This window comes from Megascapheus bottae, chromosome 18 (assembly GCF_031878675.1).
Source record: "Megascapheus bottae isolate mThoBot1 chromosome 18, mThoBot2.hap1, whole genome shotgun sequence".
In the NCBI taxonomy this organism is placed as follows: domain Eukaryota; kingdom Metazoa; phylum Chordata; class Mammalia; order Rodentia; family Geomyidae; genus Megascapheus; species Megascapheus bottae.
In genome coordinates this window covers 17,488,919-17,503,601 of record NC_143526.1, presented here as the reverse complement: position 1 = coordinate 17,503,601, position 14,683 = coordinate 17,488,919, and the positions used below count along the sequence as shown (strand labels likewise).

General features: G+C 36.1%; 1 protein-coding gene across 1 annotated transcript in view; it reads left to right on the top strand.

Annotated features, from left to right (window-relative positions):
- The window catches only part of Macrod2 (mono-ADP ribosylhydrolase 2), a 1,707,616-nt gene that overhangs the window by 1,627,863 nt on the left and 65,070 nt on the right, over window positions 1-14,683 (top strand). Inside the window, exon 14 of the mRNA XM_090352924.1 lies at window positions 2,731-2,808. Coding sequence (XP_090209050.1) covers window positions 2,731-2,808 — 78 coding nt within the window. The remainder of the gene's footprint in view (window positions 1-2,730; window positions 2,809-14,683) is intronic.

Here is a 14,683-nt window from a genome sequence, read left to right as displayed (position 1 = left end):
TTAGGGGAATTATTTACAGTTAATTAAAACCATACACTTTGGTGTATATTTGCTTCACTAGTTATTAAATTTGAGTCACATTGTTAACTACCCAGGTTTCTCACTTGTCCATCAAAAACTGTTGCTTCTGGCATGTTGAAGAGATAAACCTTTTCATAATATTCTGAACCATAGTTTGATGCTATCTCCAAATGTTGAGCAAAGCGGGAGAGAAAGGGAGTGAGGAGAGACAAGAATAGGGAAAGAAAAGGAAACTCAGCATCATTTGTTTTAGAGTCCATTGGTTATCATAGGGAGTTAAAACTCAACAGAAAGGTGCAAACGCAGAAGATATGAAATCAATTTGTAGTAGTTCAGGTCTAAATAAGTCTGAAGTCCTCATATATTTTCCATAGCCCCAAAGCAAATAACTTCCAGATATCCTTAAATTACTTTCCTCTTAGCTACATTACAAAGCAAAATAAGATGCAAGCGGCTCACATCTGTAATCCTAGCTACTCAGGAGGCTGGCATTTGAAGATCCCGGTTGGAAGCCAGCCCAAACTGAAAAGTCCATGAGACTCTTTTTTTTTTTTTTAATTTTTTTATTGTAATTAGTAAAAGGGTTACATGATATTTGCCAGATAGAAGGTGCATTAATTCACATACATTGATACCCTTTCACATGTCTTGGTACCCATTTCCCTCCCCCCCCCACACTCCCCACCCGTCTTGGTTTTCCTCCCTTCCCTATCAAATTTCAAATATCCAAATACAAATAAATTCAATATATCAGATAACAAAGTGAGATACTATACCAATATGAGATAACCAAGGGACAGCAAAGGAGATGAGAGACAACATAGTACATTAAGGACAACAATCATTCATTATATGGCTTTTGTTTCAATATCCTGGAGGTCCTTTCAATTAGCTTCACATTATATGGCCTTATGTATCAAGATTTTGCTCTATTGCAAATCTCTGCTAGTAGAGCCCAAGGTTTCTACTGATTATGACGAATGAGGGAAACCATTGAGCCTAAGTTCCTTTGAGTCTGGCTTACTTCACTTAATATGATTTTTTCTAAGTCTTTCCATTTCCTAACAAATGGGGCGATGTCATTCTTTCTGACAGCAGCATAGAATTCCATTGTGTACAAATACCACAGCAATTCCACTACTTGGCATTTACCCAACCATCCAGAAACAAGGACATACTAAACCCACTAGCACAACAATGTTCATTGCAGCACTATTCACCATAGCAAAGATATGGAACCAACCTAGATGTCCCTCAGTTGATGAGTGGATCAACAAGTTGTGGTATTTGTCCATGAGACTCTTATCTCCAATTAACCACCAGAAAACTGGAAGTGGCCCTGTAGCTAAAAGTGATAGAGCACTAGGCTTGACCGAAAAAAGCAAAAGCAACCTCAGGCCCAGAATTCAAGCCCTAAGAAAGACAAATAAATCTGTCAATCAGTTTCATGAGCTTCGAGAGCGCAGATTTGGTCGTTTCCAACTGGCTCCTTGGAGTCTTAAGTTCAGAAGTATCTGACACTGTTTTTATTTAGTTTTGTTTTTTGTTGTTCTTGTTGGTTCATTTTTTTTGTTGTTTTGGAGGGTGTTATTTATTTCTTTATTCAGTCAGTCATGCGGCTTAAACTAGCCTGGAGTTTGGGTCACAGCACCACTTCCATTTTTCTGGTGGTTAATTGGAGATAAGACTTTTGTGCCCATGCTCAGGCTGGGCTTTGAACCACGATTCTCTGATTTCAGCCTTCTGATTAGCTGGGATTATATGCATGTGCCACTGGCACCAGGCTTTATTTAGTGTGTGTGTGTGTGTGTGTGTGTGTGTGTGTGTGTGTGTTTAAATTTTTTTATTGTAAAGCTGATGCACAAAGGGGTTATATTTACACAAGACAAACAAATGAGTACATTTCTTTTGGAACAGTGTCACCCACTTTATTTTGTTTTATATCAATACATGTAAATTTCTGTACTCCTACTGTTCCATTCCCAGGCTGGCTCATTTTAATTCTTTATTAAAGAACATTCAAGGAGACCCTCAAATCTGCAAGTCTGTCTATCATCATGAAATCTTAACCACGTTATTTCCTGTGTAAAGTGCACTATGCTCTGCATAATATAACAAAAGAAAGAAAATAGAAGAAAGAAAAGATGAGCCTATGTTGATTCCACAGTTCGAAGAAGTACTACAGGAGGGAGGGAATGACATTGCTTGGAACAGTAGGTCAGCATTCCCTGTTGTTCTTAGGCCACTGGCGTAAGTGTGAAGAAAAGGGATCTTAATTCCCACTGGATTTCTGAAGGATTGTGTCTGACTTTTTCAAGGACTCAGACTCCCATCTGTGGATGATTCTAGTACTGGCAACATGAAGAACAGAAAAATTATATATGCCTTTAATCTTCTCTATTTTGCCTTCCTTTTATATCCTTTTCTTTAATTCTGAGGCTTTCACTGATGCATGAAGCTTGCTTTGTAATGTTTTCTCTCTTGAAAAAAGAAAGATGCTACAACAAAATTCTCTATCTTTGAAAGCTTTGTGCCGATATCTTGAGTAAAGGATGATTTATTCATGAAGACATTTGATTGTTCTCATGCTTATGTTTTTAAAGAAATTCTCTCTCCCCACACATAAACCTACCATGTTAATGCTAGAACCTGCTCTTCTCCCTGCCCCCTACAAAATGCTCATTAAAAGTTTTGCTTGTTTGTTGTCAGGTTCTGCAAAGGGTGACAATATTATAAAAGATGATGAAATAACAGATCATTCTGTGTGTGACCAAGACCATCCCAATGGTAAGTTATGAGAACATTTTCAGGGATTCTTTTTTGTACTGGAAATATTATATCTCAGAAAACAGATTTGAGCTTTTCTGGGGGAAAATGGAATTCTGATAATATTGTGTAAATGTTGAATGCCGGCTGATTGGTAGCTGCCATCTTGGGGTTGGAATGGGAGGTGCGGGGTGGGGGAGTGTGTTGCCCTTCACAATTCTCACCGCTCATTATTTTTTATTCAGGCTGGCTTCATTCACTTTTATTATTCTTACCTGACTAGATTCTATAAGCACTGGGATAGGCAACTATTGAAACAAATATATGATAAGAATGAAAATAAATGTGAGACATATGGAGAATAAACCCAGGAGATTGGATCCACATACTCTTGGAATACAAAAAGATTTTTTTAATAAGGAGAGAATACAACAAATAGAAATGAAACAATCTTGAGAAAAAAAGTTTTGCTAATGAAAACCACCCTCTTTGCCCCAAACATGGAAATATACATTATATTTATAGGCAAAAATAATGAAAACTCAAATAAGAACAGACACCTACATAGCCTCATGGAATTTCCCAAGATCACAGATAAAGGAAGGCTTTTAAAATACACAAGAAAGTCAAAATCAGGTTATAAGCAATATCACCAGAATCAGGAGAGCCTTAACCCTTCTCTACAAACCTAAATGCTCAGAGAAAATGGAGTAACATCTTCAGAGATCGAAAAAACAGTTTCTATATTTAGTGAAGTTAATATTCATGCATAAAGTCAAGTGTAATATTTTCTCAGGATTACAAAGATTAAGAAAATGGGCTTCCCAGGTATCCTTTGCTGAGTAAACTAATGAAACTATACTCAGGAGTAACTCATAAATACAGCAAAATAACTCATAAATATAGTAAAAATTCAAGGTTGGGAAAGGCATAATTGAAAGAGATTATGAAGTAAAGGACTAATTGAATGTATGAGCACATTAAAATCATTATTTCGAGATTTGTATCAAGTCTCTTTCAGCTTTAAAATATTTAGCATATTTTATTTAAAAACAAAAACAAAGTAAGATGTAACTACACTCAGTAACAGAAGTCAAAATAATTCAGACCATTTATCTCATTAAAAGCAACTAGACAAACTGGACAAGGCAATATGTGTATATATTCATATATATAATTTGATTATGTATCATATATCATATACATATGTATAACATAAACACTATATAGGGTATATAGTAAATTATTCACAAATATTTTGTATGTAAATACAGGCCTACATGAGGGCAAGAGATTGTTTAAAAGCATCAGAGAGCAAACAAGGCAATGAAAAACTGTCAGGCCAGGTTCTAGGAGGAGAAAATTTTCTAGAAAGAGAGGCCAGAATTTTAGAAGTTTTGTCTTAGGATATTTTCTGATTCTGCAAAAAAGTATCTGAAATCTATTAGAAGTTTTGTCTTAGGATATTTTCTGATTCTGCAAAAAAGTATCTGAAATCTATTGGTTAAAGGACAAGAGACCCAGATAGCTGCTGTGCATTTTGGGTAGAACCCACCTTAACCAGAGGACTGACATAGCAGTAGCTCTACCTGCTGTTCACTTTCAGATCATCTCTGCCTTCAAATTAAACAAGACTAGGCCAGACTACTAGTTCCTCCAAGAAACTTGAAAAGAAATCAAATATTTACTAGAGGAAAAGGAGAGTCTTATAGGTTGCAAACAATATTTAAAAAGAATTTGTGAAATATGGATAGCACACACATAAACATTTCTAAACAAAAGAAATGAGTCAACATGAAAGGTGAGAGAAGGAAGCCTGTATGACATGAAAATATTAGGCATGAAACAATCTTGCTGACCATACAACAAAGAGATAAAAGTAACATAGAAAATTTTAACTGAAACCTGAATATGGAAAAGAAAAAGGAAAAAGAAATGTAGGAGCAATTGATGGTATAATTCAAAATAATAATTCAATGCATAGATCTATGGTTTAACAAAATGTTAGGCACAAAAAAATAGGCCTAACCTAAAAATAGGACAGTAATATCACTATAGAAACTTGGAAGATACTGAAGATATAATGCAAAGATTAAAGAAAACAAAGTGAGAATTTTCCTACATTGAGGACATGAGGCCAAATGTTCTCAGAGCTCTTTGAACTCTAAGCAGAATAAATAAAAATAAATCCAAACTAGACCTATTAGAGCAAAACTGCTAAAAGCCAAAGATAAACTGAACATCTAAAAAGCAATCTTTAAACAATCCCTTGTGCTGATAGCTGACTTTCTAATAGATATAATGGAAATAAAAACACAGTATAACCAAAGTGCGATCAACCGGGGAGAATCAACTAGGAGCCAAAAAACATGTTTCACAGATACAAGTTAACCACAGATAATTCAGTAGAAAAGGTGCAGCTCATCACTAGAAATTCTGGGTATTCTACTAATAGAGAAATATTAAATCCAAGTACTTAGGGACACACGAAAGAATTAAGAACAAGATAAATAATGATTATGGAATGAGTCTAAGTAAATATTGATAGTACAGATCACTAATGATCATAATAACAATGCCTTTTGCAGGAGTTAAGATATAGCATTAAATTATTCCACAACAAATGCATTTATTTAATTAGATAAATATATATATATGTGTGTCTGTGTGTGTGCGCGGGCGCTCGTGCATGTGCACACGTGCACACGCATACACATGTCCTAAAGTTTTCTCAGTGTCATGGAAGGTAAAACTATCAACTAAGATTCAGTTTCCTAAGCCAGTCACCAATTTTCACACCTATAATGGTAACTACTCAGGAGGCTCAAAGCCAATGCTGGCAGGAAAGTCTGTAAGACTCTTAGTTCCAAGTAACCAGCAGAAAGCAGGAAGTGATGTAGCACAACTGGTAGAATGCTAGTTTGAGTGAAAATGACAAGTAACAGTAGCTATGCCCTGAGTTCAAGCCCCAGTATGGACAAATTCTCTCTCTCTCTCTTCTCTTTCTTCTCTCTCTTCTCTCTCCTCTCTCTCCCTCTCCCTCTCCCTCTCCCTCTCCCTCTCCCTCTCCCTCTCCCTCTCCCTCTCCCTCTCCCTCTCCCTCTCCCTCTCTCTCTCTCTCTCTCTCTCTCTCTCTCTCTCTCTCTCTCTCTCTCTCCTCTCCCTCTCCCTCTCCCTCTCTCTCTCGTTTCCCAAATGTCAGGAAACAAGATAAACCTGTGGTTGCCCCAGATGACTGACTACCTGGAGAGTTTCCAGGCTATGGTAATACCAAGGAAGAGCACAGACTAAGAAACTCCCTCTGTTAAGACAGAACTGAGGGCCCTGGAAGCTAAAAGAAGTAGAGCTTGCCTGGTAGCATCCTGAATAGGAAAGTGCTCCATAGAGGAAATATTCTAGGGATTTTGAGAAGAATACTACCTCAAACATGTACGAGAGGAAACTACTCAAGGGCATTTAATTAATATCAAGAGACTCTTATCTCTGATTAACCACTAGAAAACTAGAAATGGAGCTGTGGTTCAAAGAGCACTAGCCTTAACCAGAAAAACTCAGGGACAGTGCCTAGGCCTGAAGTTCAAGCCCTGATACCAGCACCAAAAGAAGACTTGACCAAATGACAGCTGCAGCTCATACAGGGCTGATAAATGTGCCTGTTGCCACGGAGCCAGACTGGAAAATCTGAAACTTCACAGAGAACTCAGAAGAGTTTTGCTTCAGCTATGAGGGAAAAATGAGGTATAGAATCATGCTATTCTTGTCTCCTTTGTACAACAGATATACTCTAAAGAATCAAATTTGCTCTTAGTAACTTTATTGTGTACTAGAATTAAATATAAGAATATTTATAAGACTTTAAGTTCACCTCATACAATATGAAGTAACAAAATTACCAGGCTTGTAAAGAAATATTTGCAGACCATTCTCTATACCTCTGTTGAGTTTCCTGCTCATCTTGTGAAGAAAAGCATTGACTGCTTGTGTTCTGATTAATCTTGCCACGTATATTTATATAGCAAAGAACCTTGGAAGACAGCGTCTTCATCTGAAGTGAAGAACAGGCTTGCTTATTTCCTCAGAATATAGAAGTAGAATTATCTTCCTCTGAATCAAAGAGCAAGCATAATTTCTCACCTTTATAAAAGATTCAGATCATTTATGCTTATAATTATATCCTTACAGTACAGTACAGTACAGGCATTACTTGTTCTACTTTGGGTCATCCTAAAGAAAGAGGGGCTCAGAAAAAATGGTAAAGACCTTACGCGATTGGCTCAAACAACATAAATTAGCTTCATGGGGTTGTAGTAGGAGCACATAGGTATAAACCCAGCACTTGGGAGATGGAAGTAGGAGGATATCAAGTTCAAGGACAACTTGGGCTCCATAACATGACCCAGTCTCAAAAACCAAGAAGTAAAGAAAGAGGTAGAGAAAGAGAACAAGAAGAAAGCTTTTGCAAAAATAGAATTAAATAATCACAGAATGAAAATTAAGTATCTTACTTTCTAAGTTTCCCCCCAAATTTATATTAAGCACAGATATGTGTTTGTTACTGTAAATAATAAAATATAACTTAGCAGTATAACCACAGCTTAATGTAAAAATGAGGTGGGAGAAATACAAGAAGATAGTTGTATCTATAAGGATAACTTGTTTACTTTATCTAGTTTAAGAACTACTCAGATTGAGTTAAATTCAATATATTTGTAAAGCATAAAAGGATGAAGTTAGAACAGAGAAACATTTGGAAATGAACATCAAGACAAAACATGACGAACTTAGTTAAAACCTGTTTAGTAAGAATTCTAGCCAGAAGTCTCATATAAGAAAGAGTTGGTCATTTTATACTGATGAAAATTTAAAACTCTCGTTAAATCTAAGAGAGATGGATCTGCCCATGGTGTGACAACACAACGCAAATACAAATCTGTTGGAAATGCAATGGGGAATTCACAGAGTATTATCAACAATGACAGAACAAATCACCTAAAAATGACCTTAGAATGTTTAAAAACTGTGATTAACAGAGTAGCTCTGCTGTAAAAATAGACAGGGTGATCGATGAAATAGACTGAAGAGTTTAGAAATAGACTCAAGTAGATCTGGGATCTCAGTACATATTCTGACTGCCATTCCAAAGATAGATGCATCCATAAATGTCATTTGAGACAACTAGTTGGCCATTTGGTAAAATAAACTGAATCCCAACCTCATTCCTTATACCAGTAGAGACTCCAGTAAAAGCAGAGATGAAACTGAGATGAAATGAGCTTATCAGTCTATGAAAATACATAGAAAAAAATATCCTTAAATGAATATTACTAAATGAAGAGAGCCAAGATGAAAAAGCTCATAAAGTATAATATTCCAAAGCAGGCGCTGGTGGCTTATGCCTTTAATTCTAGCTACTCAAGAGGCTGAGAATGGAAGATTGTGGTTCTATCCCAGTCCAGGAAGGAAAGTTTCTGTGAGACTCTTATCTCCAATAAACTACTCAGGAAAAGCCAGAAGTGGCATTGTGGTTCAAATGGTAGAGCACCAGCCTTGAGAAAACAAAACTCAGGGACAGTGCCTAGGCCCTGAGTTCAAGCTCCAGGATCAACACCAAAATAAATATAATTACATGATTTGGGGCATTTGACATTCTGGAAAGGGAAAAACTATGGGTACAATTTTAAAAAGACACAGTGTTTTAGAGAGTTGAAAGGATAGGATGGATCAGCAGAAACACAGAAGATATTTAGGGCAGTGAAACAATTTTGATACATATGTGCATGTTCTATAGATCTTTATACACTATACATGATATATTCACATATGTATGAGTATCTGCCATAAAAAGGGGAATGCTTAAAATTGAACATATAAATTTTGACATGATCACTAAAGGCTATAATCAAATTTTAAAGAATATTTCTGGGCAAAAATATTCTGGCCTAAATCTCAGATCATTTTCTTATTGAAGAAAAATGAGAAAGCTCAGATAAGAAAGAAGAAAGACAAATATAGGCAGAAATCTCGGTTTCTTAATTATAATTCACAAAAGAAGAAACGGTAATACTCAATTAAAAGTTTCCTCTAAGCCAGTCGCTGGTGACTCATGCCTGTAATCCTAGCTATTCAGGAGGCTGAGATCTGAGGATCTCTGTTCAAATCTAGCCGAGGTAGTAAATACCATGGGACTTTTATCTCCAGTTAACCACCAGAAAATCAGAAGTGGTGCTGTGGCTCAAGAGGTAGGGCAGTAACCCTGAGCTGAAGAGCTCAGAGACAATGCTCAGGCCCAGAGTTCAAGTCCCACAAGTGACCAAAAAAAAGTTTCCCACAGTTCTTTATTATTTAAGGAAATGCAAATGAATCAGGAATACAATGTCTTCACTCTCTGAACAATTGAAAATATACAACAGTAGCAGAGTTACTGGGAGTCTTGTAGATGTAACTTTCTCTCCCATTTTTTCAGCAAAATTTATCAAAAGATGCAAAGAGATCTGTTTATAAAAAATACTGTGATGTTCTGTTTCATGACATACACATGAACACATACAGACAAATATTGGAAGCACTCAAAAGTTTATCTCTAACATGGAAGACAATGCATCTTTTATTTTACAAAGAAGATTCTTAGTTTGAGAATAATAAGATTCTTTAGAAATCTCTGATACTTTAAAAATCATGATGATAGTGGATCATGCTTACAAAATGTAAAATAAAAAAGCCAGATTCATGTATGGATACATTTGATTCTAAAAATATATGGACATACTTGTGCAAATATGTATATGTTGTATCTACATAGACAAACCAGAAATTAGTAGGTATGTACATCTAGACGAATGTGAGTACACTTGTTATTATACACATAACTAAGAGAAAGATGGCAACTTAGCATTAAAAATGTTCATCCATTCTAAAATTATACGTATTTTTCAATATTTGTATATATTTTTCACTGTAGTAATAAGGAGATTGCCTTTGTTTTATAACTACAAAAAATTAGAAATAATTTACATCAGAATTGCATATTATTGGCCCCATGAGAAATACCAAGAATGTCTAGATAATAATCAAATTTATGATTAACTTTTGCTTTTAATCTGGGATATTTTTCTCATAGTGAAAGCAATTTTTTAAATATTGACAGCAGAATACCCATTATCTGTTTAAGACAAACATCAAAGAAGTAGCCTTTCTTCTTAGAAATATCTGAGCATCCATAATCTACAAACAATAAAGCTTTATTATTGTTGCTTTTGTTTAAAAACAGTCCATTTGCAGAATGAGTTTTGATTTAGTCCCTGGAAATGCTTCCTTTTAGACTCTTGTCCCCAGACCAATTTTTATGCAAATTAATGAAAGCTGAAGTGTGAGCTTGAGCCAGACTTAATTACTAGGGCTTCAAGAAACAATCATGTGATCAATTTCTAAAGAAAAGTGAATGGATTTTTGGATTATCTCTTCTAATAGTCCCCTCCCATTAGTATGGGTGATTGAGCTCACTATATGAAAGAGATATACATAAACCCTTGAAGCCTTTATGTTCTTTTGTTTCTTCTACCAAAAGGGATTAGGGCAGAGGATTTGGTGTGGGGGGGGGGGAGGTTGGCGATTGAATGAAGGGAAGCAAATACAAAGCTTGTCCCATGGGACTGAGGAAATTAGAAGGAATGTGTAGTGTCTGGAAAGAGGGAATAAGAAGCAGATTGGCTAGAGAGCCCCTGAGTCATATTCTTACCCAAATAGAGTGGTCACAAAGGGACATGAATCTCCTACCTTTATTTTTATTTTAAATATTTAGGGCCAGTACTGAAGCTTGAACTCAGGTCCCTGGCACTGTCCCATAGAGCTTTTGCTCAAGGCAGAACTACAGCTCCACTTCCCAATTAGTAGTGGCTAATTGGAGATAAGAATGTCATGTACTTTCATACTCAGGTTAGCTTTGAACTCTGATTCTTTGATCTCAGCCTTCTAAGTAGCTAGGATTTCAGGCATGAGCCACTAATACCTGGCAGCTTCCACTTTTTGTGCTACAAATCCTGGATTCCTTTGAGAAGAAGAAAACAAAATCATTCTTAAACTTCATAGTTAGGCTTTGTAATTTTTCCCTATTTTTTTTATTTCACACTAGAAAAAGGGAAAGAATAAAATACATGTATTTCTACTTTAAAACATAATTGCCAGAACATACACAGCACAAAGAATAAACAGATCTGTAATAGAGACAAGTGATGAGAGTAGGTGAAATTTTTACCTCCTCCCCCAAAAAGCTTTACAATGGCCTTTCATGGTCAGAGTGAAACATAGGGCTTGTGTCACTACAAAAACAAACAAACAAACAAACCCTGGTGTTCATCAACAGCCTCAGTTTACCAACCTCAGCTGTGCAACCTTAGCAGCAGGGCCAGGGCCCTGTGGAATTATATAGTGGAAGACACAGTATACAATCTGTTGTGCAAGACTTGACTAATTGGATTCTTCTGAGAAATTATCAAATGTGGAACATTCTGGGAGACAGGAAATGAAGACTAGATGCTGCTACTCCTTGTAAACCCACTCTTGCCCTTCAATGTATAGACAAATCAAGAGCACAGGTGAGGAATTACATTTCCAGCATTGTATGTGCTGGTTTCATCCATTCACCCAATAGGTTGGAGACTTCACAGGCATAGAAGCCTACAAGAGTATCTGTGGTTCTTTCCCTTTTGGCCCCATAAATGATGAAAACTGGGACCTAGAGAAGCTGTGATTTGCATGAAACATCTAGTTATTATGGCTCCCACATCGGAAGCCTTTGCAGAAATCACATATGACAAGGAATGTTATTATAGGGCCAGTTACAAAGAGACTTTCGACGGCTCCTCCTTAGTAGGTGCCAGAAAGGAAAATATAGAAATGTCTATCTGAAAATATTCACAGTTTAGTAAGAAAGAAACACAGACACCAGGATAATAAAGTGTGATGAGGAAACCAGCAAGTGGATGAATGAGTCAGGAATTCAATAAACAAAGACATAAGGTGATTCATCCTGTCCAGTGTTTGAGAGAACGCCTGCACACAAAGAGGACATACTGATCTCTTTGATTTAAACGGTGAGGAGAATTTTACTCTGTAAAAATGAACAACAAATTCACAAAACCCAAATGAATGCTTTAACCATTGGAAAACTTCATTAAATGGACACAAATTCAAGAAATATGTTTAGAAATTAATGAGTACATTAGTACTCTTTGGCCCAAAGAGAAAGAACAAAGACATTCAAGAATGAAGGATATTATCAGTTCCATTTCTCAAATGTTTTCTAGAGTTCAAGTGGAACAGGAACTATGGAAAAGTGATGGGATTAGGCTATGAAAGCACACGAGCATACTCACACTAAATAACTTTTTACTCAAACGTTACTGAGAGCAATTATTGATTTTTTTAAAAATGTGTCAAAATAATGAACTTATTAGCACATGCAAGTTATAAAATATAAAAAGATATATTAGAGGGACTGGGAGTTTGGCCTAGTGGTAGAGTGCTTGCCTAGCATATACAAAGAACCAGGTTTGGTTCCTTGGCACCACATACATAGAAAAAGCTGGAAGTGATGTTGTAGCTCAAGTGGTAGAGCTTTGAGAAAGCCCAAGCACAGTGCCCAGGCTCTCAGTTCAAGCCCAAGACTGGCAAAAAAAGATATATTAGAAAAATTCTGTCAATTAATATCCCATTACAATTCAAAACTCTCATTGTTAATATTTGACATATAGACTTGCAGTTTGAGTTCCCATTAATATCAATTCACAAAAGGGCGTATATGTGGAATTAAAAATATCAACTCATGGAGCCAGGAGTTTGGCCTAGTACTAGAGTGCATGCCTAGCATGCATGAAGACCTGGGTTTGATTCCTCAGTACATATGGTACATAGAAAAAAGCTAGAAATGTTGCTGTGGCTCAAGTGGTAGAGCTCTATCCTTGAGAAAGCCCAAGGATAGTACTCAGGACCTGAGTTCAAGGCCCAGAACTGGCAAAAAAATATATATCAAATCATGTTTCCCACTAAACAAAATCTTAAATATCACAATACATTTTTGGTCCTGTGTCTCTGTCATTTATTTCATGCTTTCTTTTGCTTTCTCAAGAATTTATGTCTTAGGGAGGGTCTACTTCATCTACGGATAGAATGTTTTTACACCTATATGGGGGTTTCTTTCCTTATTGTCTCAATTTCCTGATCATCAAACCATCTTTTCATTTCCTTACTTGTCATTGTAAACACATGATTCTTCCTAAACTGTTGGTTTTTCTGAACATATCCTTTACAAAAGTACTTTTCTCTTAGTATAATCGCTTCCTCTTATGTTAAATCCTGTCTTTGTTTGGATAGCTGGAAATAACTACCCAGTAAAATGTTGCTAGGACAAAAACTGCAAACATGCCCTTTGCTTCAGTGTGATTCATAGCTCAGCTTCCACCCAGCCATTCTAGTATCCATCGGGCATAATCTAGAGATGATCTAGAATTTAAAACCTATGGCATTATGTTTCTTTTTTTCAGAAAAGAGGTTTAATGTCCTCTTCTCTCAGTTCTTGGAGTTAATTTTATAAATTTGATTTTAGATCTTTGCATTTGTCCTTAATAAATTTCACATGGTTTCAATTACTTCATTGAATATATCATTGAATACATCATTTCTTTCTCTTAGTTTCCTATCATCTAAACATCTGCTAAATGTGAGGTTTTTGGAATTCCATTTCAGGTGTTTCTAGAATGAACTTTTTCCACATTGCTCTGGTTTGGGTTCTTCTGATACCAGGCATCTTGAGGAAAAGCTTTCACTTGTGGAAAATTAACTCCTTGTCCTGGCAACACAGCCACACTTTATGGCAACCAGTCCCCTGATATAGCCATATCTTGTGATGCCCTACTCTGTCATAGCCACATTTAGTGGCACCCACAACGCTATAGAATGCATAGATGGCTGTTGGGGCTCAATTTTTTTCTCTCAGTGACACTCCAGTGGTTAAGAAAGAAACTATCACTTACTGTTAGGAAAATGGAGGCAAAAGGAAGGAAATAGGCTGGATTCCATCTCCCACAGGTGAGGACTGTTTTTTGAGATAGCGCAATGAAGGGCACAACCTTCTTGAGAGTTTGCAGAGTGTGAAAAAATGTAGGACAGGAGTTTTTTTGTTGTTGTTGTTGTTGTTGTTGTTTTAATGAGGTTTAAGCAAGGAAGCAGAGGTTAATGAAGAGATCTAGGGAGTTGGAGGGGCTTTTTCAGTTGGGCCCACAATGGAATGTTTGACATCTGGGCTTAGGTTGATTATCTGTGCATATATTTGGTGGCTTGCCTGATGTCTGTATACACCTGGGAACACAGAGTGAGAGCCCTTAACTTACTGCTTCATACTAAATAATGTCATGACGATAAGATCATATAAAGAGCAAAGAGAGAAAATGGAGTTCTCACACATTTCTGACAGATGTGGGCATCAGAATATAACTCTCTGTCTAGTAAAGTTTAAAATATTGTTCAGCAGCTTCTTTGTGGTGTTCATATCCAAATAATATGAATATGTATGTCCACAAAGTATACAAATAAAGGTATTTTAGCGATGTTATTTATAATAGTCCTAAACTGAAAACAATTCAGTTTCACATTATCTAGTATCTGAAGACAGTAGAATGTGTTTAAAAGTAAAATACATAATAATGTTTTCCCCCTATGAATTTTAAAAACAGAAACACTATTTCCTGTTGGAGAAAATCAAGAGGAAGAAGGCAATTTTTGATTTAGATGATGCTCTAAAACATGTTTATGAATACAGATGTGTAGATACATATAAAAATTTCATAAAGTAGCATACTTACATCTGTATGTTTTCTTACATGAATTTGAAACTTGAAAGCAA